At 34.2% G+C, this 24,884-nt stretch overlaps 5 protein-coding genes, 1 long non-coding RNA gene and 1 other non-coding gene across 10 annotated transcripts in view; 4 read left to right on the top strand and 3 right to left on the bottom strand.

Annotated features, from left to right (window-relative positions):
- The window catches only part of LOC112515888 (pentatricopeptide repeat-containing protein At4g35850, mitochondrial), a 7,963-nt gene extending 6,640 nt beyond the window's left edge, over nt 1-1,323 (top strand). Inside the window, exons 11-13 of the mRNA XM_025122849.1 lie at nt 279-356; nt 875-976; nt 1,051-1,323. Of these exons, the coding sequence (XP_024978617.1) occupies nt 279-356; nt 875-976; nt 1,051-1,161 (291 nt within the window). The 3' untranslated portion in view covers nt 1,162-1,323. The remainder of the gene's footprint in view (nt 1-278; nt 357-874; nt 977-1,050) is intronic.
- A 422-nt stretch (nt 1,324-1,745) lies between these two features.
- LOC112515889 (ras-related protein RABB1b) lies at nt 1,746-6,328 on the bottom strand. 2 transcript variants are annotated; one of them, XM_025122850.1, is made up of 6 exons: nt 6,164-6,328; nt 5,896-6,035; nt 3,857-3,939; nt 2,883-3,087; nt 2,074-2,142; nt 1,746-1,993 (listed from the first exon to the last, which is right to left on the bottom strand). In XM_025122850.1, the coding sequence occupies exons 1-6, from the start codon at nt 6,207-6,209 to the stop codon at nt 1,898-1,900; spliced, it is 639 nt and encodes a 212-aa protein (XP_024978618.1). In that variant the 5' UTR covers nt 6,210-6,328; the 3' UTR covers nt 1,746-1,897. The 2 variants fall into 2 exon arrangements, with proteins under 2 accessions (XP_024978618.1, XP_024978619.1); XM_025122851.1 differs by having other exon boundaries at nt 1,746-1,986.
- A 1,819-nt stretch (nt 6,329-8,147) lies between these two features.
- Nucleotides 8,148-9,255, top strand: LOC112515392. Its single transcript, XM_025122185.1, has one exon. The coding sequence runs from the start codon at nt 8,204-8,206 to the stop codon at nt 9,026-9,028; it is 825 nt and encodes a 274-aa protein (XP_024977953.1). The 5' UTR covers nt 8,148-8,203; the 3' UTR covers nt 9,029-9,255.
- Nucleotides 9,256-10,215: 960 nt separating this feature from the next.
- TRNAT-UGU lies at nt 10,216-10,287 on the top strand. The gene has a single exon. It is a non-coding gene; the product is annotated as a tRNA-Thr (tRNA).
- Nucleotides 10,288-10,376: 89 nt separating this feature from the next.
- On the top strand, nt 10,377-15,726 carry LOC112515075. Its single transcript, XR_003069489.1, has 6 exons — nt 10,377-10,833; nt 11,863-12,068; nt 12,397-12,683; nt 13,142-13,265; nt 14,897-14,974; nt 15,508-15,726. It is a non-coding gene; the product is annotated as an uncharacterized LOC112515075 (long non-coding RNA).
- Nucleotides 11,670-15,618, bottom strand: LOC112515370 (glycerol-3-phosphate dehydrogenase [NAD(+)]). The gene is made up of 11 exons (XM_025122149.1): nt 15,361-15,618; nt 15,086-15,162; nt 14,921-14,993; nt 13,889-14,106; nt 13,140-13,247; nt 12,965-13,028; nt 12,838-12,875; nt 12,640-12,760; nt 12,497-12,551; nt 12,376-12,424; nt 11,670-12,031 (listed from the first exon to the last, which is right to left on the bottom strand). The coding sequence occupies exons 1-11, from the start codon at nt 15,512-15,514 to the stop codon at nt 11,849-11,851; spliced, it is 1,140 nt and encodes a 379-aa protein (XP_024977917.1). The 5' UTR covers nt 15,515-15,618; the 3' UTR covers nt 11,670-11,848.
- Nucleotides 15,727-18,232: 2,506 nt separating the features above from the next.
- On the bottom strand, nt 18,233-22,619 carry LOC112515538 (mitochondrial inner membrane protease atp23). 3 transcript variants are annotated; one of them, XR_003069533.1, is made up of 8 exons: nt 22,504-22,619; nt 22,264-22,385; nt 21,863-22,000; nt 21,682-21,765; nt 19,936-20,179; nt 19,712-19,802; nt 19,427-19,498; nt 18,233-18,573 (listed from the first exon to the last, which is right to left on the bottom strand). XR_003069533.1 is itself a non-coding variant. In XM_025122414.1 (5 exons), exons 1-5 carry the CDS (start codon nt 22,613-22,615, stop codon nt 20,045-20,047), a joined length of 591 nt encoding a protein of 196 aa, XP_024978182.1. In that variant the 5' UTR covers nt 22,616-22,619; the 3' UTR covers nt 19,882-20,044. The 3 variants fall into 3 exon arrangements, 1 of the variants encoding a protein (XP_024978182.1); XR_003069534.1 differs by lacking the exon at nt 19,936-20,179; XM_025122414.1 differs by lacking the exons at nt 18,233-18,573; nt 19,427-19,498; nt 19,712-19,802 and having other exon boundaries at nt 19,882-20,179.
- Nucleotides 22,620-24,884: the final 2,265 nt, after the last annotated feature.

Below are 24,884 nucleotides of genomic sequence, written 5' to 3'. Positions count from 1 at the left end.
GGGGTTCAGGAGAAAACTCCTAAAAAATGAAAACTGAGGAACACCCTAAGAACGGTTATTAGGGTGTTCTTCAGTTTTTCAATTTTCAGTTATTTATTTGTACGGTATGCACATGTGCATATTGGAAAAATTACTTACAAATTACTTGTATGCACATGTGCATACCGTGCAGATAAATGGTTATATTAGGATATTCTTCAATTTTTCAATTTTTTCCGGTTTTCCCCTGAACCTAAACCTATATCACTAATTGCTGGTTGTTTGTTTTGTTTATTCAGACGCAGATGAGTTCTAGGGGTATTAACCTGGTTGCCTCAACGGGTAATGCCCTCCTCCTTGCAGCATCTGGTGAAAAGGTAAGCAAGCTGTAGTTTATTACTCCCTCCGTCTCTAAATAAATGTCTGGATTTCTGTTTTAGTTTATCCCACAATAAGTATCCACATTTCAATGTTAGTTTATCCCAAAATAAATGTCCACATCTCAATTTTAATTTGTAACTCTGTTGGGGTAGAGGTCAGATCTACGTACATCAACCACCCACCCTCACCCCATAAAGACCCTATTTTTTAGTGGGATCTACTGTGTCGTTTGATTTGGTTTGGTTTATTTCGATATTATTTTGTGCCAAACTAAGTGTTACTTTCAACAATAATTGTCTACTTTCTAATTCTACCATTAATTATGAGATGAAGAAATGCCATTACTCCTATTACTATTAAGGGTAGAATTGTCATTTACTTCATCAAAAAATGTAATAACTAGACGTTTCTAAAACTGTGCTTTTTGCTTTGTGGACATTTATATTGGGACACATGGATTGTGGCTTGTTTAAACAAAGTTTGCTCAACCTTTTGTATTAATCTTTATTTGTAGAACGGGGGATATACGATTGCTAATATGATATGGGATCTGATGCAAGCTCGTAATATAACTCCATTTCTTCCTGCCGTTCAAGCATATTACAACGGTTTAAAGGTATAATTTGATTGATGGTTGGTTAAAAATGTGGTTTTGTGTTCTTTTTGTTTGACATTTGCATTGAAATGTAGGATCGAGAGATTCCTGAAGACGATCCAAGGCTGTTGGTGGTGTCACGTACTCTTGACAATTTGCGCGTAAGATTTGGAAGAAACTCTGGACAATTTGGAGACAGAAGATGAAATTCTGAGGGTTTTTTCTTGATATTTTGTTGTACCTTAGGCCTAAGTTTTAGTATCAATTGATTTTTAATGGTTATTTATCGAGTAATTTTGCAGCTTTGCTTGTTTTAAATCAACTTTTACGTTGCAAATAAATGCGCAAAATAGCGTTTGTTTGTTTTCCTTACCCATTAACACCTTTGCTGTAGACGAAAACGTATGTTTGGTAAATGTTGTAACACTCCTGGCCAGCGTAGCCGGAGGATGGTGTTGCAACGGAAAACATGACAACATAAATAGCTAGCATACAATGTTGTAACCTTTACTGTGAATATCCATCAAAATAAAGGTGTGTTAGACCAAAATTAAGACGATATGGATATAATCACAATATTAACATAAACAAAAACCGATTTTATATGAATTTTCTAATACCAGTGTGCAAATCCCATTTTGTACATGACCAGTTCTAGAAACTCATTTTTTTGACTCTTATGGAGTTAAATTCAGGCATGGGCGTAAACTACAAAATTGTAGAGTGTTACTCGGTTTTTCATTTTTTTACAATTTTCCCCAAAACCTGACCAATAACTCATAAATTCATGTATATGGGAAAGGAGTCGATAAACCTTGTATTCACATGATAACAATTTTCAAGCTACACATGACATGAATGAACATCCCCATAAACCAGAATACGTACATGTCCCAAGATTCATGAATAATTAATCATATATATAAATGGTTTGGAAATCAACTACAACATCCACCACTCTGAGCAACTGTTCCATCTCTTGCTCCTCCTGTGCCTTGCGGACGTCCGTATCCAACCTTGATCCCTGATGACTAATAACTCGATCATATAAAACAAAGTCAAAGTCAGTCTTGATACAACCCCAACTTTTTAAAACTGAACTGGGAAAGTAAAATTACCTCATTGGATACATCAAACACGCCTTCCTGGATCTTCTCCAGTATCTTTTCTGCAGTCTTCAGAAAAGCCTGGAAATCATATAAAATCAATTTCAATCACATTTTCTGGGTCTCATCTTCCAATGGGAGGGGTTCTTATAAGCAAAACAGTGTCGGTGACTTGTAAGAATTACCACCGGAGAGGTTTCTTATAAATTACCACATTTTGAGTTCTTGTATCGTACAAGAAACTTGGTTCTTACCTTGAATTTTGTGTGAAGTGACTTCTATATATCCTTTTGATATTTTATAGCCATATTATTGATGTTGAAATAATACATGGGACCCACAAAAGAAGGTCCTTATTAGTCAGTATTATTGTGGATTTTTATGGTAGTTCTTAATTTGCTGAATTGGCAATGGTGTGACCAAAAAAGTGCAAAAAAGAAGGTTCTTATAACATCTCCTCCAATGGAGGTTCTAACTTTTTGTATTTTTTCTTGCCACATCATTGCCAACTCATCAAATTAATAACCTTCATAAAACTCCACAATGGTAATTCTTATAAGAACCCCTTTTATGGATCCCATGTGTTCTTTTTAACATCAATAAAATATATTAAAGAACTAATAAATTGTCATTTCACACAAAGTTCAAGGTAAGAACCATGGTTCTTGTACAAGAACTTTCAAGGATGTGGGTGACTTGTAAGAGCTCTCTCCAATGGTAGTTCTTATAAGAGAATCTACACGGTTTGCTTAAAAAGAACTCCAAAATGGAGATGGGACCCACCAGAAAGAATTAAGGAGGAAATGTGAGTGAAAAAGTACCTCCTCAACATTTTGCGCTGTTCTTGCAGATGCCTCTAGGAACAAGAGGCCATTTTCCTTTGCAAACTGCTGTCCTTCCTCTTTGCTGACAGCCCTTCGGTGGGAAAGATCGCTTTTATTTCCTACAAGCATGATAGTCATGTTGGGGTTCGCATGCTGCCGTGCATCTTCAAGCCACCCAGCTAGATGATTAAATGTTTCTCTCCTGATACAAATCACGCAAATTTCATCACCAATCCCCACAACAATATCCCCAAATGGTCTACAGTAAAAAAGCCTCGGTATTAAATACCATAGTTAGTACAATCAAACTGGTCTAGATAAACCTTGAGGCCAGCTAACCGGCAAATAAAGATTAGGCCTTGGTCTCATCTTCATAGGTAGCCGGTTCAAGTCTCCTCAGGACCACCGGGAATTTTTTTGGATATTATCTTCAGGATCCCATGGGATTTAAAAAAACTGGTCTAAAAAGTTAGGAAATTACCAATTTGAGTTAGAGCAGGATGTATTCATAAGGTTTTTTTTTTTTTTTTGGGGGGGGGGGGGGTCACCTGACCCCATGAAGTTTTGTTTTCTTAATATTATAAATTTGTTTTCTATTAATATCTCTCTTCTGACCGCCAAAAATAGTAAGGTTTGACCATACATTCCCACAAGAAAAATTATTTCTTTTAGTTTATATTGTTACTTAAATCCTGACCCCATCACCAAGACTCCTGAATCCATCACCGGGTAAACACTGTTAGGAGAGCAGAGGGTTACTCTATCTATGCTCATTATCCACCTGTAATGTCGTGAATTGTTTCGACATCTAAATCTAATCTTCTTCAGTTAGAGTTTGGAAGCAAAGTTCTCTAAACAGAATGAAACTAATAGGGAAAAGGAATACTTGAGAATCAATATATTATATAGATAAGGAAAATCCTTATGGGAGAACATTTACATGCACAAAACATACATATAATTGCATGTACCTAGTAATATCATAAACCAGAAGTGCTCCAGCTGCTCCTCTGTAATATGACCTGGTGATTGACCTGAAAGATTCTTGTCCAGCCTGAATCAAATAAAAGTTTCTTAGTCAGCACTCATGGTGCAAGTACACTCACAATTTCAAAAGCTTAGAATCTAAAAGTCAAGATATATGACAACAAAAAGAAATGATACAACAATCACACATTCTGAAAGTAAACACATAACCCTCCATCTATGCTGTTAATCACGCCGCTTGGGTGCGCGGTCCGCAGTCATGGGACAAATAGCGGTGGTCAAATCACAGTCCCGTGATTGGCGGTGCTAGACCAAAAGTGGTGATTAAACACCAAATGGGTCTCCTCTTATAATGCTACATATTAATCTCCACCTCCAAAATTAATTATGAACTAAATAAATATAAAATATATCGCCTATTCTTGGTCAGCAATTATTTGCTAGTAATATTCCTCCTTTTACCACAATAAAACTATATTTGTGATCCTCAAATTATTTGCATTCACTGGATCTAAAAAAAAGTTAACAACATTCTCAACTTATTATCAAAATTCAGGGTATTACACGATGCAAGAAGAAAAGCAAAGAGAAGGGTATACTCCCAAATTTGTTGTACCAATAGCCAAATGAATAATATTGCAAAATCTCATGGTTATGCAAATAAATGACAAACCCCGGACTGAGATGCCTAACTCATCTTTTCAGGTTTTGAGAAAGGAGTAACATGTTCATATTGTGTCCATGCTGCTTTAGCCTAGCGGGTAAGGAGGTGGACATCCTTACAAAATGAGTGGGAGGTATGAACTAAAGTTCAACTCCAGACAGCACCACCTCCCCTAGGACATGTGATTTACCTCCCCACAATGACCATGGACCAATATGGTGGGAGCTCCAAAGGGTGGAGCCATACCTTTTTTGTAGATTGTTCATATTGTAGAAGAGAGAGAGAGACGTATGCAAGGTGAATGTGACAAATAAGTTGAGTATCCACTAGGCCATCCGTTACACAAATAACAAGTAATTATTTATTCTTCTTACCTGATTTTGCTTATAATTTACTCTCCATGAGCAAATTGTTATAACAACTATATCGAAATTTCATTGTCCTGCTAACTTGACTATCATATAATGTAAATCATTGTAATTAATAGCATCAGAGAGTTGCGAGGCTCCTCAGCTTTCCTTAAAGGAGTCCTCAGAAAGCGAAAGAGCCTTCATGCTTTAGGGTAGCTTTTTACTAGAATGGATAGCAGGAACTTAGGCATTGGGCTGTCATTAAGGTTTTGAATGACCATGTCTACAGACTCTGAGAAAATATGAGATCTAATTATACAGGTTACTCTGTTAGCTTCTAAAGACAGCCTTTAGATGACTAACATCAAGAAAAAACAGATGCCTTGTGGTTCATGTAGATTTGCAGAATACTTGATGGTAGTTCCCTTCCCCCGGCCCAGAAAACAGAAGCATTGTTGATAAAGAAACTGATTGAACTTATACGACTGGCAGGGGTTTTATATAGGAACTGATATTTTAACTTCAGACGAGACTTGGCATGAACCTTACAAAGCCAATTGAAAAAAATCCACTCTACACATTTTTCCATAAGAATGACCACAATTTGAGCATAGAGATACTAAAAGAACCATAAAGCCAATCTCATCATATAATTACTATAAGAAAAGAGATCAGTAGCTATAAGGAATTTTCTGTAACAACAACGAACGATGTCATCAGAAGGTTCCTTTAATTAATTTATATTGTCGTATAGTAATGGAGCTATTAACAAAGTAATACAGTCTTACAGGTCCTCAAATATCATCAAAATAGAAGTGCTCACCGATAAATTTTGCATAATTTCATGAAAATTTATTAGTGATCATAACAAAATAAAGCAGAAATTAAATCTCTCTAAAATAGAAGTAGAAAAATTACTAGCAACAAGGATCAATCGAGGTGTCAATAAACTACATAGAAATAAAGGATCAGTTGAAATTGAGAGAGAAGATGGGTTAACAAGACATACAGTATCCCAAATTTGAAGCTTAACCGGCCTGCTATCAATGGCGACCATACGAGCACCGAATTCCACTCCGATAGTCAAGTCATGAACCGGTTGAAACCTCTTATCGGTGAATTGCAGCAACAAACACGATTTCCCTACACCTGAGTAACGAAACACCACAACTGGTTAAAGAACATGGTTGCATACAATTTGTTTAGGGTTTTGACATGATCATGATCAAAGAATTAACGAAGAAAAAGAAATCAAGGAAAGGATTGAAAAAAGCTACCTGTATCACCGATGATTATGTATTTGAAAAGGTAATCGTACGACATTGTTGGACCTAACAACGATGAAGATGGATGACGAACAGAAGTCAAGAGATTTCTTCTGTTTTCCTGACTTGGACTCTATGCTTTGCCGAAGAAACTTGACTTGCCACATACCCTTCATTCTATTTATATATAAGAAAATAACTTAAAACCCTTTTTTAATTAAAAAAAAATATATATATATATATATATATATATATAATTATTTTATTTTTCATATATTTTTTAAAATTAAAAAAATACCACAAACAACTTATAAATAATTATTGCATAGAAACAGTTTTTTAAGATATCTTTAAACTTTATAAAAACATAATTAATTGGTAAATATGTTTAAATACATGATAATTATTAACAATACTCCATTATAACCATTATCCAATCAAATATATGATAAACATCTTATTTTAAATATAAAAAATCTAAAATATAATTAAGATAATTATTGACTTTTAACAAAATAATTGATTATTGTCTTTATAAAAAATTAAATTATTGAACGATAAATAAATTATTTCGTTATTAAACCTAAATTAAATTATAAATAAAATATTGAATTAAAGAAATTACATAAAAATCAGAACTTTAAATAGCAAATGTAATACTAATATTGATGTTTTTTTTTCCAAATTTTTAAGATACGTTTAAATTTATATTTATTTTAAAAACAAAAACATAATAATTTTCCTAAAACCCTTAAAAATCGTATTATATCAACACAGATAAATAATAAAACGAAATATTAAAATTAAGATATATTATGCAGGCATCCTTCTAGTGTGTGTGTATTTATATATACTATATTATAAATCATTTGACAAAAATTCTTAAAAACTATTTTTTATGCATTAAGTACTGTTTATTGATGCATATTACTTATAATTCAAAATTAAAAGTAGTTTTGCATAAGTATAACTTATTTAAGCTTTATTTTTAAATTCGTGTAACTAACTGCAGATAAACATAATCAAATACAAGATAAACATCTATTTTAAATATAAAAAATCTAAAATATAATTAAGATAATTATTGAATTCTAACAGAATATTTAATTATTATTTTTATTAAAAAATATTATTAAATCAAAAATAAATTACTTTGATATTAATTCCAATAAATTATAGTAAAAAATTGAATTAAAAAAATTATACCAAGAAAACGATAACTATTAAATAGTTAATTTAATACTAGTATCGATTTATTTTTTTTCAAAATTTTATGATATATTCAAATTTATATTTCATTCAAAAATGATAATATTATCGCTTACTCAAAATCACATAAAATCATATTATATCGATAGAGACAAAGAATTAAAACTAAACATTAAAATGGAGATTTATCTCGTTGTATTGCACAAATACTCTTCTATTATATATAAAAAAGATATATAAATTATCAAAAACCATTTATGATTTATTAAAATTTCATTTATTTAATTGAAAATAACAAATTTTCAATTTATAATAAAATCTTAAAATCTTGCATTTATTGTATCTCACGAATACATAATTACACCATAAATTTGTATGGCTACAAAATATTTGGTAGATTTTCAAAAAAACAATTAGAGCAAATTACATTTTTAATCCATGTGATTTGTTAAGAATTTTAATTTTTGTTCTTAAGTTCATTACAATTTTATACTATCAAAATTACGATTTTCGTATCTAAGTTAACAGTTCAATACAATTTTCGTTCTTAAAACCAATTCTTACGTATGTTTATCAAGCAATGTCTAGGTATAAGTCACGAAAACAACAATAAAACACAAACCACAATAAACTATAAATCATAAAAATAAAAATAACAATAATAATAAAATATAAACCATAAACTTAAAAATTATAATTTCAATAATATAAAAACACACACAAAAACTTTGAACAAATCACAGGGACCAAACAAAACAATTAAAAGAATGAGCACCTTATCCATCTTTTTTTCTTCTTGATGTACACAACGAAGCTTCTCAGCCAACCCTCAAACCCGTAGCCATGAACACCCTTCAACCAACCCTCAAACCCTTCCAATGGAACCCTCACCCTAACCCCAAATCAAAACCCACAAGCACCATCAAAAACCAAATCGACCCACCAAAACCCCAATCATCGGCCGGCAAAATCAAGCGTCTGGTTCTCACCAAAGAAGGCCGAACCAAATTCAACATTTCTCCCGATAAAGACTTCTATGCCTACCCACGATTCGTAACCCACGTCGATGATAACTTCATCGCGACATTAACCGATGTTTACAGGAAGAAATTGAGCCCAGAGTTCGAAATTCTTGACCTCATGAGCTCATGGGTTAGCCATTTGCCAGAAGAGGTCAAGTTCAAGAAGGTGGTTGGCCATGGGCTCAACCCACAGGAGCTAGCCAAGAACCCTAGACTCGATTATTTTGTCGTCAAAGATTTGAACCAAGATCAGAAATTTGAGTTTCAGAATGCTAGTTTTGATGCTGTTTTATGTACAGTTAGTGTTCAATATCTTCAGCAGCCCGAAAAGGTTTTCAGCGAGGTGTTTCGGGTGTTGAGACCAGGTGGGGTGTTTATTGTGAGCTTTAGTAACCGGTTGTTCTACGAAAAGGCGATTGGTGCATGGAGAGAAGGGACCGGGTTCGGTAGGGTGCAGTTAGTGGTTCAGTATTTTCAATGTGTAGAAGGGTTCACCGAGCCAGAAGTGGTTAGAAAGCTAGCCGATGGTGCAAAACCGGATGGTTCGGCTTTCGGTTGGATCAAAGGGTTGTTGGGGTTGGTTTCTGGATCAGACCCTTTTTATGCTGTAATTGCTTACAAGAATTTTAAACCGATCTATGAATGACCAAAGACCAAATGTTAGATATGGAAGAGGACCGCTATTATAATGTTGTAGGCTTGTACTCTTTTCAGTCGATTTGACGATTTCCGATTGCAGCTATAGTCTACTCTGGCATTAGTATTGGTACAGGTGTAACAAGGTCTCAAAAAAGATTAGAAAACAACCTTGGTGAATTCTTTATTACGATGGGTCATGTAAATACACCAAAAAGATTAATTTTCTTGAGGTAATAAAACTATATGGGCAAGAATATAGATTGTTGATATTTATTTATTTATTTTATTCTTGTTTTAAACTAGAGATGCACAGAAAAGGTCAGGCGTCAAACCCCGATTAGGCTGAAATTTTGGGGGGAGGAGCGACCAGGTAAAGCCCCGGCCTAAAAACGTCAAGAAAACACGGTTAAATCTAACGAACCCAAAAAAACCCTGCGTGAAAGAAATGAATGAAAGAAAGTACAAAAAAACAAGAACTTTTAAATAATTAATTTGATACTAGCATCAATATTTTTCTTTAAAATTTTTATGATATCTTTTATTCAAAAAATAAAAACATTATCACCCTCTCAAAACCACATGAAACCGTATTATATCAACGAAAACAAAGAACAAAATGAAACATTAAAATCGAGATGTATATTGTTGTATTGGGCGAGTACCTTTGTAGTGAACAATAAAGATAATCAAAATGAAGATCCAATTTAGGATGTAAAGATTAATGGATAATACCATTCAATCATCAAGATTCCGTTAGATTGAATGGTGTTTGAGCAAAAAGATTCAAGTCCTGGTATGTAAGAGACGAGTTTGAACCCCTCCACATGCCTCTCTAAAATGGCTATGCACATATGATTTCTAGGGTCGGAGCTCGTTTTCAACCATTGGGTCATCTCTGAACTAGCGGCTCACATCTCGTTCTTAGGGGGCGGAACTTGATTTAGCCGCTGAGTAACTCTAAAATAGTTGCTCACATGTGGTTCCTTAGAGGGCAAAGCTTGCTTTACCCATTGAGTCAGACTCTGAAATGGCGGTTCCTGTGGGGCAATCTGGGGTATGCTTGTGAATCAACATTTGCATAAATACCATTCAATGTAACAGAATCTTGAGAAATGATAATTTTCATCTGAACTAATGCGATAACCATAATCATAATCATATACATGAATTCTAAAGAAATCGAGCAACAAGAATGCCCCTATAGCTCAGTGGTAGAGCGCCAGTCTTGTAAACTGGAGGTCTGTAGTTCGATCCTGCATGGGGGCATCATTTGATTTTTATGGAATAATGTTTTTTCCCCTTCCGTTTTGTGATTCTTTTTTAGCGTTGGATCTAAACCTCTGAACCCTAATCAACAAATTCTGGTGATCAAAAGCAAAAGCTTCAGAACACCTCATTCTTGTATCTCTTTCCCCCCAAATTTTGTTACAAATGACTTCCCTTCTGCAAAAGCTCGTTAGAAAGAAATCATCAACCCTAATTGTGGCCTCTTCGAAGTCAATCTGAGTCTCCGATACAAAACCAGAATCATCCGCCATTGGCGTACCCAAAACAATCGACCAATCCAACCCTTCTAATTCCTTGAAGTTTTACCCAAGTGGGGGATTTCTTAAATCTGGGTTCGTTCAATCTGTTGATCCAGAAGGAGAAATTGATTTGGGTAACAATGAAATGATGATTTGGGTAACAATGAAATGATGATTTGGGTTGATAGTGTGAACAAAAAGAGAAAGAAGAAGATGAAGAAGCACAAGTTGAAGAAGCTGAGGAAGCGTCTACGAAGGAAAACTTAGTTTTGAAATCTTCATCTTGGTGAGAATCCATTACTGATCTTATAAAAAACCCTAGTTTTGCAAATTTTCTTGCTTGATCAACATGGTGATCATTGATCGACCGAGATATACAGATCCTATTGGTTTTTGATGACATTTATTGGGTTTCTGGAGTTCGAATAGATTCATGCCATCTTGCTTGATGAACTGTAAATCGAAATATTGGATGATTATATTTGACATTTGATCACAAAAAACAATTATTTTTGCCAAAAAACCACTATAAAATTGGGTAATTGGGTCTTCACTTCTTTGTTTAACTCCATATCTATCATCATTATCACAACAATTATAGAAAGATTAGGGATTTTAAATACAATCCCCGCTCTTGTGATCATAATCTATGTGACAGACTACAATATTTCTTAATTACAGAAAGCCAAATTCCATGATTAATGTTCGAGTTTTCCGATTACGATGTTTTCTAGATCTTACTAGGCAACGATAGTTAGAAAACTAAAAAACAAGAACGGTTGATCATAAATATTGAAAGCTTTATGTGCTTATGCCAAAGTTATTCAACTATTTAATGTATTATTCATAAATAAATAATATTAAATATTCATGAATATAATGCATTTTCATTATGATTCATGAATATCATGCATCTTCATTGATGAATAGTTTTTGTAATAATGAATATGAATCACAACATTCATTATAATTAGTACATGGATAGTTGGTTCTTGGGTTTTCAAAATATTTACGGTTCTTATTTGACCATAATTCTTAATTCCCATTTCGAGGATTCGAATTATAAGATGCTATAAAGCATGAAATTCAACAAATCTAAAATGGGTGTTTCATGTATGATTGATCTTGAAACAAGAAGAAGAACATTGAAGCTTTTCTGATATGGGTGCATTTGGCAATATTTGCCTGTGTAGAAACTTTTTGATTCACCAAGTGCTTTAAGAAATGAAAAGAGTGGATACTTGAAAAAACTTCAAGAATACACTTATGAACTATCGTTGCTTTTCCGATTGAAATGTGAGTCATTGAAATGCAGTCGGGCCACCCACAAGGGGAAATTTTGGGGCGTGTTCACTATACTCGACGATGGCAGATGGTGGAAGACGGCCAGTACAGATCTCGTGCACCGTTGTGAACAGCGGGAACATCTCTAACCATCCCTTGTGTTTCAAAACCTCATATACCTCTTTTGCGGTTGAAACTCCCTTCAAAATCAAAATAGAAGTGTGTTCAGTGATTTAGGTACGCCAGTTAACATTTTCATTTTGTGGGTACTAATAATATGGTGTTTGAATAAACGAAGATACGATATAATTGAAAAGGGTCAGGTTAAAATGAGAACCATAAATGTTTTGAGGATCTGGAAAATAACTATTCATGTTTTATTCATGATGAATAATAATTATATTCATGATGAAACATGCATGATATGATGAATAGTGAAAATGCATGACCGAGTTATTCATAAATGAAATCTGATGAAATAGTTGGTTCCTAGTTCTCAAAATATTTACAATTCTTATTTGAACTTCCGTAGAGGTGAAAATACCTGTAACTTCTGTCCCTGCAGCATCTCAGCTTCAAGCTCATCGAAAGACCTGCAGATCATGATGAAGAACTAAAGATGATCAAAATCGTTCATTGGTAAAATCTATGGCGTAGAGACGAACCTTTTGCCACCATTCTTAGCAAAAGCCTCCGCACACTTCCTATTTCTTCCTCCCACTGCAATTAGCATATTCAAACAGTTCCGATGAATCCATGAGAACAAGAAACAGGAAGAAAAAAAAAAAGACGATATTGCTCTTCTTACAGCAAGTCGTTATGAGATCTGCAACACCGCAGCTCTCGAAGAAGGTATTATCTTTAACCGAAGAAAACAAAAGCTTTGAAAAGGCTTTCATCTCTTTCAACCCGATTCTCATTATTGCAGCCTGATATCATCCGGTAAACAAGAAAATACTCAAGATGGTAACTTTATCATCTATCTTTTTCAAGATTCTGCATTTACCTTTGTATTATTTCCCATATCCAATCCATCCACGAACCCTGCCCATATGAATCAAACCCATCAAAACCCTTATTTCTTTCCTTTTTTTCGCTATTGAAAATGATAGAAAGAAGATCAAAGAACGAACCTGCTGCTATGGCCACAACATTTTTCAAAGTCCCACATAGTTCAACTCCCTCTACATCTTGACACTGAATTTGATCATACCCAAAAGTTGTTTTTATTTTTTGTAGTTTTTTATCTAATATCTACAAAATTATGATTAAAAAACTTGACAATATTAACAGATTAGTTCTACTTACAGGTGAGACCATGAAGTAAGGAGTGCTGAATAGTTGCACCCATTTGTCTGCAATCTCCCTGTTTTCTCTATACCCTACTGTTGCCTCGCTAAATTTCTCCACTGCAATCTGCTTATTCATTGTTAGGTATGTGGTATTTTGATGGCAAAATGCATCAAAATGTAACGAAGTTTGGTTTTGTTCCTATTTAGTGTTGATAAACAGTTTCTTTTCTCAATTGATGTAACAAAGTTTCAAAAGAAGTTATATTGTATCTATTTTGACCGGTAACCTGCTAATCTTGCAACATTTTGATGACGTGGATACCCTTTAAGGAAAGGTTACAACAAAGTGGACGATAAACTTGACACGCACGTCATCAAATGTTACAAGATTAGCAGGTTAGGGGAGGTTCATTTAGGAACTTTAAATATTTTAAGAACCAGGAATCACCCTTTTTGAGTATTCATGAGAATAACGTGATAAAATATTCACGATGAGTATCGTGAAAGATATTCATGATGAATAACCCTCATGAAAAGGGGGTTCCTGATTTCCTAAAATAGTTAAGGTTCCTGAATGAACTTGCCCTGCCAGGTTAACAGTCAAGATGGGTAGAAAACAAGAATTTTTTAAACATTGTTACATTAAAATAGGAATTTTTGAACTTTGTTAAACTGACTGGGAACTAATAAGATAATCTTAGTTGCATTATGATGCATTTTGCTCTGTTTTGAAGTGTGATTTTTAATAATTTAGTCGAACGTCACCTCGTTAGCGATGTTAGCACCCATAAGAACACAACAATTGACACCTAATTGTTGTGAAATGAGGGTGGAGATCATACAAGGACCTTCCTTTTTGACCTCCATTCCTTTGATTAAAGAAATGGCTTGAGCATCACCTCTAATCTTACCAACTAATCTCTTGCATATGCCCTCCATGAATTGATGTGGGGTCACAAAAACCAACATGTTTGCATCCCTCACTGCAAGAACCACAATTTGAATAGAAATAAGAACCAAACCAAACGAACTCAGTATATCTCACTCGAAAATAGGGTCTAAGAAGGTATGATCTATGCAGAACTTACCTGAATCACTAGGATCGAGAGGTTGTTTCCATGAAGACCCCGTATGATGCAAAGGTGTGTGTAATAGGTAATAGGGAAATATGACAGGTAGAATAAGTGGTGTGCAAACAAACAATGTAATAGGGTAAACCATGTAAGACAAGTACTAGTATATATAGGGTCAGGTTCAAGGAAAACCGCAAAAAAAATAAAATAAAAAACCGAGGAACACATTAGTAACCATTCGTCTATACGGTATGTACATGTGCATACAAGTAATTTGTCCAGTATGCAAATGTACGTAACATGCACACTGACATAGAAACCAGAAAACATATTCAATTACTTGTGTTCCTCAGTTTTTCATTTTTTGGGGTTTTCCTAGAACCTCACACTCTCTCTTTATATATAGCCCTCTGGTGTATCAATTGGCAAAGGGTTAGCGTGACTTTGCCCAAATACAAAACAGAGTCAAATTCAAATCCTATGGGATGCGGGCTTGAATCCCTTCGCTTGCCAAGGCCAGTCAATCAGCTCACAAAATGCCTCATCACATACGGTGTCTAGGGGGTCTTCAACTTTTGCACATATATATATATATATATATATATATATATATATATTCTATATATATTGCAACTTAAACACGTAACATAGAAGAAAGAACCCTAATCTTTAATTTCAAGATTCATTTATCATATTGCAGCGATTTGATAGATGATGATGATACCTGCATTTTCGAGATCAGGGTCAGCAACAACGTTAGACCCAAGCTTAATCCCCGGTAAATATTTCACATTTTCCTGTTTATAAATCAAAAATGTTTTCAGAGAGAAATTACGAATCTTGAAACGTCTTTTTACAAATTGGGAATTGGGAATTTGCGAATGATTACATTGGTACGATTGATGACATCTGTGAGCTTTTCACCACTTGGCAATTTCTCTTCAAACACCCACATCTTCACTTCATCTAAAATTTCAAGATCAAACATGAAATTGATTCAAGAAATGTAAAAAAGTTGAAATCTTTGATTCAGAAACACGAACACAAACACCCACATCTTCACTTCATCTAAAATTTCAAAATCAAACATGGGTTTTCACGAAATTGATTCAAAAATGCGAAGACAAAAAAAAAAAGTTGAAATCCTGGAGTGAGAACACAAACCATGGAAAGAATGGAGCTTGAGGGTATTGGAAGCAATGAGCTTTGAAGCAACACTACCCCAATTGCCACTTCCTACGATTGTAACCTTATATTTTGATGGGTTTTCATTGTTATTGATTTGCCCATTGTTGTTGTTGTTGTTAACAGGAGCCATGAATGAATGTAGAGAGAGAAAGACGAAGAAGATGAAAGAGGAAGAAAGGAGAATTGAAGATATACAATGAAGGAAGGAGGTGGGGTTTGGGCGGAGAAGAGAAAGAGAAGAGAAAGACAAGGCACGTACTCGTCGGCAGTTTCGATGCTTACTAAATTCGACTTGTATGCAACGTTAAAAGAAGGGGCGATGTCTTCTATACCAAACATTATGGAAAAATCGAACATTAATTTCTACTAAAAATTAATTATTCATCAAGTGTGAATGACACATCAAACTAAAAAGCATTGATTTTTGTTTTAATAAATCGTCAACAATTGAAAAAATAGAGGAGAATCCTTGAAATTAAATGTATAGAAGACATAAATAATATTTTAATAATATAATTCATATTATAATCTTCAAAATAAAGAAGTTGTTGAAGATGAACATAAATTTTCTTTAAAGATTTTCATTTTTAAATTTTCTATTATAGAAAATCCGTTGAAAATGCTCTGATGCAACATTTATTATTTTTGTTATACCCTTTTTCTGCTATTTGTTAAAAATAGATTTGTACGAGATAACCCCCAAACATCTCACATCCTAAAATTATCATAGGAAAGACAAATTAGGTACATAACAGTTTGTTAGGTGGTTGGCTTAGAGCATTTTCAATTAGATTCCTTAAAATAAAGAAAATAGAAATTTTGTTCTCTATTTAGCTCCAACATATATTCTATAAACAAAAAAAAAACTCAAACTTTATAAATTTTTCTAGACCTTGATGCAGAAAAGATAAATGATTTGTTATTTATTCTCGACAACTAAATTATTATTTTTATGAAATCTTAAAAAGTGTATTAGATTATAACATTATGAAATGTTTTAATAATATAATTAATATTGAAATCTCTAAAATAAAGAGTATGTAAGAATCGAATATGAGTGTTTTTACAGATTTTATTCTTTAAGATTTTAGTGAATAATATACAAAATCTGTTAAAGAAAATAGATAAGAAGAACCTCATTTCTCTATTTTAACGAATATGTTGCAGGTGCTCAATGCCATAAGAAGCTCAATCTCCAAAAGAAATGTAACTTCCACACTGCAGCTGCTACATTTGAACTATCGTTTATTTGTGAAAGTACATCAGTTGGGAATCGATGGTATTATGTTTGGAGGGTCTCTTTTGTGACGATAATGAATTACAATTGATGGTTAAAATAACAAAATAAGGAAAAGCAATTCTTAAAGTGATTTTTTAAGATCCGTTACGTGTTTTTTTTAGAGTTCTAATAAATGTTTATATTATGTGATATATCTGATCAAATCAGTGTACGGGAATCGACCCCAATTTTACAACCAAAATCTTGCTTCTAAAGATACCATTTCTTGTGGATATTTGTTTCTTATAGCAATTTAAATGTCATAAGTTTGATCTTATTTATGATGTGTTTAATGAATCATTAATTATATCATTAATGGATGAACAATAACACTTGACTACTTTAAGTATGAATTTTTAAATCATTTATTTAAATTGCAAACAAGCTTGTAAAAGTGTTTGTATCATCCATAATCATTTAATAGATATTAATTCTTGTTTATTTTTTTTAAACAATTTGATTTATGTTTATTTAATTTCACATTAGAAGTCACCATAACATATCAGTTACATGTAATTACTGTACACCCTTCTTTTGACAACTATTAAATTGTAATAACCTTGAGAAAATTTATACATTATGTATTATTTTATATGATCTTTTTCATCTACAACTAGGATTTAGGATATTGATAAAAATATATTTGTTTCATATGTATTCGGTTCACATTGTGAACTTCTTTTATGTGTTTGTGAAACAAAAAAGTACACATAAGAAAGTTTCACATTATGTGAAACAAACACATTGTGAAATAAATATATGTCAATGAATACGTCAAATATTATACTTAGATGGAAAAAATCATGTGAAACAAAATTTTAACATAGAAATTCTCAAGGATCTAATAGATTTTAGAGTTCTCAAATGATCAAGTCTCTAAATTGTTTTTTGCTAAATCAAATTTGGTATTTAATTTTGTTAACCAAATGGGTATCTAATATTGTTAAAAAGAAAAGACTATTAGAAAATAACAATGATTATTAGACCAAAGGATCTTTATCTTAGCGATATATGAGTCTTTGACTTTTTAGGAGATCAAAGGTATGAAAAATGAGGAGAATGTATGAATTTATTTGTTTTATTTACCGTATATAAATATTATATATTTAAAAAAAACAATGTAAAATAAAATAACTAGTATATGTTAAATATTGACATCATGAGACATACTGTTTATTTAATTTTGATTTTAATATCATATGATCACTTTAATCGAACATCCTCTTAATGTTAGACCATGTGACTGTATGACATAGTACAAAAAGGACAAAAAAGTTGGATTCAATACCACATGGTAGATAACATAGATTTCAAGTCAACGATTAAAATATCTTTCGCTTGTGCTATACGAAAACTAAATATACCAATACGTGAAAGACGAACGAGGCCTACACATTCCAAGCCTGTTTCCCGTAAGCAAAAAATATTCATGATTAACCGTGGTTTTCCAAGCCTTTTTAAGCGAATATTGCAGCCTCGTCAAGTTTTGAGATCAGGACTTGGTCTTTATCTACAGGCTCGGCCTTTTTTGTGCATCCTCTAAACAGAGGGATACGCTTGATACTTAGATGTTATAAATTATTAGAACCGCTTACACCGTTAATTTGGGATGATTAATCAACTTAATTTCGCTACTAATTACAGTACTTGATGCTTCTCAAAATATGTATATTCCAAAACACGCATGGATTGGTGGCTAGCCATAGCCCATATGCAGCAAGCCACGAAACAAACGGACGGCTTAGAACGAGATCAAAACATTCATTATGGATCGAGATTATTGTGTACGGGAATACGGCGATGAGGTAAAGAATAATCTTCCTCCGACCACCACCTGTTATGTCTATCACCGCTGCCGCCATCCACTCCTTTCCCCGTGATTTGATGATCCATTTGCAGTTTCAGCATCCCTGCAAGTTTTAACCAATGGTTCAGAACCAACCAGACCTTTAAAAATATGTTAAAGCCCATGAGTTTGCTATTCAAAAGAGCCCTTGAGGAGAGAGAAAGTTCCATATATATATATATATATATCAAGGAGAAATGGTCCAAGTAACTCTAGCACGGCGCCTCTAACGAAGGCTAGAAGGGCACAGTTGTCGTACAGTCTCAAGAAGGGGCTAGATGAATACAGATTACCCCAGAGTGTAAAAATGCAGAACCACATTAGATTACTCTAAAAAAGAACCCTTGAAAAGAGAATAAAGATTCAAACATATATTGAGAAAAAAATGGTCGATTATAACAACATTCAAGTCTAATATATCTCACTTGAAAAGTAGCTTCTGGGGGTTGAGAGTGGGATGTACACACATCTATCATCCATCCTAAACAGTAGAGCGACCGTTTCAATAAAAACCAAACCTGTAAAATCATAATGCAGTGGTCGAGCAGTATTGTGATATGGGTGAGACAGCAGACAGAGACAAGTGATGGCTATCTTGAAAACCTTCTCCATGCAGCTCTAGTATCTGTGTTTTTCTGTGTTTAATGATGCGACTATTTGTATATGAGGTATGCCCACTGTTTGGGATTTGGAACATGTTAGTGAACAGTCTAATTCCAGTAACCTCGAGTGAAGAACCAAAACTAGTGGGGTCAGATTAAAGTTAGGAAAAAATTCTAAAGTTTGAATCTTTATATAGTAATCTAAAGGTTTAGAAGTTGGGTGGTGGTGTTTCTTTTTGTTCTTTCTGCTGCGGCTTCTAAATGCATTTCTTTATCTAAAAAGAACAAAGAGAAGATGATAGATGTGGATCATACCTGCCCCACCACCTGGAGCTCTGTCTTCGGTTTCCGTTATGGCAGTCCCTTTCAAACTACCTAAAAACACAGCTATAACAAAAACAACTCATTACACTACATTTCAAATTTAGAATTACCTGATAAGATAGCTGTTAGCTGAAAAACTAGCTGGTAAACTAATCATGTAGGGAGCAAGAAAGGGATGATATAACCAAGTGAAAAGAGAGAGAGAGAGAGAGAGAGAGAGAGGGAGGGAGGGAGAGACATGTGAAGCTATAATACAGCCAAAGAGTAGTGTAGTACTTTGATGTTTACTTGAATTAAAAAATCCAACAATGATGGGCCCATTTTCAAAGATAATAAATAAAGGTCATCAGTCCACCTCAATAGAACCCTGGTTCAGATCAAGGAAACAATGGAAAACAAGCATCAGAAACTAAAATTCAATAAGAAAACCAGTATGACAATTATTATAGAAATGAAGAGCAATATAAAGATACAATATTCAAGAAAATGCTCGAATATACTTGAATATCGTCGCTATGTTGATCCCCCACCAAGGAGGGCAATGTTTAGTCTTCTTAAAGCTACATATTTTGAATAAATATGGGGAAATTGCTATCAAATATGGAATTCTCAAGGGGCTCTGTCAAATGGTTTTGTATCATTATAGCATGTGTCCCAAACAGCTTCCATTGCATCCTTAGCAGCTGCTTCTGAACAGTAGGGGTTATTCGCCAATGACTTCATCACTCTTCTTCTCACACAGTCCTTCAGATATCAAATAACAATGGGTAAATTTTTAAGTACCTGTTCTGATTTTACATCTAGAGTTGGAATAAAAAAATGTTTGAAGATGTCATACTACATCCAATGGAAGTTGATTAGATGAATTAGAGAAGGGAAAGTACGTCTTAGTCTTCAATTATGTTTCCAACCTACATTTCATTCAAGAAATTGGAAGAAAGAAACATAATTTGCTTCATTGTAATGCAGTCTGACAAACTAGCAGTTACAATAGCCAAAAAGTATCAGAAAAGTAAATTACATGAAAAAGGGCATGCAACATGAATTTTGTAAATAGCACTCTAATTGTTAAAGGAAAGTGAAGGCAGATCATGGAAGCCACGTTCAGAAGAGAGCATATTTACAATTAACTCCAATGTTTTTTGTTTCTTTTACACACACACATATATCTTACTCTATGAATAGGTCCTTGTTTTATTCCTCTCAGATAAACCATAACACAATGGTTCAGTTAAGACATAAATGAAAAGTTTACATAGAGCTGGCAGCCTTATTCAGATCTCTGGGAGCAAAACATAACCAATTAGAAAGTGTTTTCGAGACTGCTTCCACATGGTTTAGCTTAATTATCCAACAGAAAGAACCCATCTTTGGCGTTCCCAGATTTCTAAGCATGCCCATCTGAAGTCCCTCATTAAATCCAAGAATATAATAAATATCAGGACATTTAGCAAATCATATTGAAAGTTCCTTATGGAAGAGTGTTAGCTACTAACATCAGTATATGTGCCTAGATAAACAAACCATATGGGATTCTATTAAGAAAAAACTATGTCCAAGAAAGCACACATGCACTATAGAGTTCTGTAACAAGGCAGACAGCATACAGAATTCTACTTATGTATCAGTAATCTGAGCACGTGATCTGGCATCTCATGCTCAGCAGGAAAGGATTTCCCGACCCTATCAGAACATAATATTGTTTTCGAGGGATTTATCTTCCACTCACTTTAATATGTTGTGAAGGTCACAAAGGTTTTTTCATAACTTAATTTTTGGAACTGAATGCAGCAAAATACAACCAGAATTAACAGGAAAACAGAGGATTATAAAATATGTACTAGCTTTAAAACTCATAAATTAAATAAAGTACACAGTAAGATATGAAACAACATGATATCATATTTTTCGTTAAAATTAATGAATTCTTGGAACTAATTGATTCCATGATAAAAATATATGTTTTTAGAACATTGTACACCACGTTCAGGTAAAAATAAATGCACACTTCCCAAAAGCCAAAACACATCCCCCTCACCTACCAAATCCTTTATACATTATTATAACATCAAGAGCTAGAATATATATTTTTTAGTCAATATATGATGTTGAACGGTATAACAACTTAATTTGCTTGCATTTCGCAATGGTGACATGACTTACATGAGACCATACAATCTAAAGAGAGGTAAAAGCAATTTGACACAGCTCAATAACTTATTGCTATACACAAAAAACAAACTTACTTGTTCATGGCCTCTTAATTTGACAAAGCCTCGCAATAGTTCCCTCTTATAGTGGCAGTCACCGCTAAGATGGCCAGCTCGGATCTGTTTCAGATAGAAACAAGAAAACCAAAGCAATTTTATCAAGATTTCTGATACAGAGATTAAGAAAGCACATAAGAAGGTGGATAAGAATTCAGACCTCACTACAGGCATGATGAGCACAATTAGTCCAATCCAAGTTTGCAGCTCGACAGTCATCATATGCATGAATCAGCTCGTGGATGACAACTTGATTGACCTCATCTTGAATGTTCATGTAATTACTACATACCACTATCTACAACATGAAAAGATGAACAATTTTCCAATCAACATAAGCATATAAGAGTTTCCATTGTTTAAACCAAAAGTGCAGCTCTGCATTACAAGGTCCTACTAATAACTTGGTCTTAAATGAAATACTGATGCATACCAGACACTTCAACTTTAATCTATGAACTACAAATAGGTAGAGAAATCAAACGAGCCTGGTGAATATGAAGTATCTTCATGCTCATGCAAATGTTCAAAACAATCGAATGGATATATGAGAAGTGTTACCCCTTCTCCACGAACATAACCACCGCTCATCCGCTGGTCGCAGTTGATGGCCTTTATGAAGTTGGAGGCAATATTACATCCACCTTTCTCCAAATGCTCCTTCAAAAACTTCACCATCGGAGCTGATAGTTTCGGATTCAAATTACATAGTTATGACAAGAAATTCAATCACTACGAGAAAAAAAGTAAAACTTGTAAACCCTAAACCCTATGAACCAGAAAAAAGTTATAAGCAATTACTTCGAAGGCTTCTTTGGATCATATTTTCGCACTCGGCCACCGTCATGCCGCCGTTAGCGGCGGACGAGACGCTATTGCCGGAGGCCGGTTCAGAAGCGGATCCCGGTGCCATTTTGCTTACTGGTTAGGCGATTCCAGTGACTGCGGAGTTATTGGATCTTCGGAAACGGACATCGGGTTGGCTCCGGTTTTAATTGGGCCTGATATTGGGCCAATTTAAGTATAGAAAACAGAACGACGTCGTATGACTTGTTTCTAACACATTAATTTACATCTTTTACTATTAATTTTATTTATAACATTAATTTTTTTTTAAGTATATAATATTTATGCATGGTAAATAAAACAATTAAATTTACATACATTCCTTCTCTTTGGTGAAGTTTGAACCCTTGACCTCCTAAAAGACCAATGACTCACATATCGCTAGGCCAAAAGGCATTTGATTTATATAACATTAATTTCATGGTTACTTGTTTCCAATTTCATTTTTTTAATGTTGTAAAAAAAAAATGTAATAAAAAGTATATTGATGAGGTAATTTGTATTATAGAAGAGCATAAATATAGAACAAGGGTTCTAAAATGAACTAATGAAGATCAAATTAAACTAGATTTGTAACAATTGTATGTCTCTAAATACAAATACAAACACAAACTAATCAGTCTCTTGCTCTGCGATTGCTTGATAGCAACTATTTCGAGCAAACAAGCCCAAAATAAGAAAATGGGTATGTGTTGAATAGAAATCAAACCATATTTTTTTGTCCCTTGAGCATTTGCATTAGGGATTTTATAAGCAAGCGTTTATTAATATTTTTCAGTAATTTTGCATTTAATCAAGGGCGAACCATTTACAACCAATTTTCGCAAGTAAAATTTCTTTTCAGGATAGAAATTTTGGTTACGCTAAACTTTAAAGGGTGTCATTGAATATTAGTAAATACAGAAGATATCAATCCAAAAAAGTCCCTCTAAATTAATCAAAATTATAATAAATTCTTTGTAATCAATCAAAAGAATTCACGAGACGATTGAATTCGGTTTTAAAACACATTGAATGACTTTACAAACCTTTATCCCACCTTAAATTTATTTAAGACATAGGTTCAATAAAAAATCATGGATTCAGCCCGGCAGTTAAATAAATGATGGTAACGGTAGAAGCAAGCAAATGCAAATGTATGAGAAAATAAAGTCTTGATATGACCTTAATTAATTCTTCTCTTTATTCAAAATAAGTTGAAGTTGAAGTTTACAAGGCGACATCATTTATACATTTTATGAAAAACAAAACAAATGATTCACAAAGCAATCAAGCAATGATCAATTAAAATTTATAAAGCGATGAAGCCAGCGACGGCGGCAGCACCAACCGTAGCAGTGGCCGAAACCTTCAAGCTGGTAGAAGCTCCACTGGATGCAGAATCACCGCCAGCCGCATCACCCGTGCCCTCCGCGCCACCAGGAGATCCGCCGCCGGCTGAGTCGCTAGATGGGGACGCTCCCGGACTTCCGCCGGAGGCCGCTGGTGTTGATGCCCCTGGAGCTTTCTCATCAGCGGCGGCGACGAAACCCACAAAGGCGATGAAGATGAGAGCAAGAACGAACATTTGGCGGGCCATTTTTGCTGAAAAAAAATTAGTGTCTCCGATCGAAATTAATTAGTTGCAGTATTTTCTCTAAAATCAGTGTAGAGAAACACTGCTTGTTTGACGATTGATGATTTTGATTGAATCCCGATTACGGTTAATTTATATCCATTGAAAAAGCTTCATTTGTTATCATCAATGGTGGAAAAAAAAAAGCTCCATTAAATTAGGAGAAAAAAACTTGGAGCTCCTTAATTTTTTGTTTCGTGTTTTATGCATTCAAATTATCCGTCATTGATGATAAAAAAACAAAGCTCTGCCACCCATTTCACCATCATCGTTTCCATCGATGATTATATGAACCTCTGATCCCTACCACCAAGAAATCATCCGATAATCTTCACTTTACAGACAAATATTCTACCTTTTTCTATAATTCCCAACTGTTTTTTGCAATTTACTCACCAAAAATGGCCCGTCAAATGATTGTTCTTGCTCTCATCTTCATCGCCGTTGTGGGGTTCGCTGCTGCCGCCGATGAGAAATCCCCAGCGGCATCAACACCGTCAGCCTCCGCTGCAAGTCCGACAGCATCCCCATCTACCGATTCAGCTGCCGCCGGATCTCCTGGTGCCGCCGAGGGCACCGGCGATGCAGCTGGTGGTGATTCTGCATCCAGTTCTGGATCTTCCATCAATTTGAAGGTCTCCGCCGCTGCCACCGTCGGTGTTGTCTCCATCGCTGGTTTTTTCTTGTTCTAGATTATTATTTACCAATTTCTTCCCAAATT

Source organism: Cynara cardunculus, assembly GCF_001531365.2.
Source record: "Cynara cardunculus var. scolymus isolate 2C chromosome LG 7, CcrdV1, whole genome shotgun sequence".
In the NCBI taxonomy this organism is placed as follows: Eukaryota; Viridiplantae; Streptophyta; class Magnoliopsida; order Asterales; family Asteraceae; genus Cynara; species Cynara cardunculus.
This window is presented reverse-complemented; position numbering and strand designations above follow the sequence as displayed.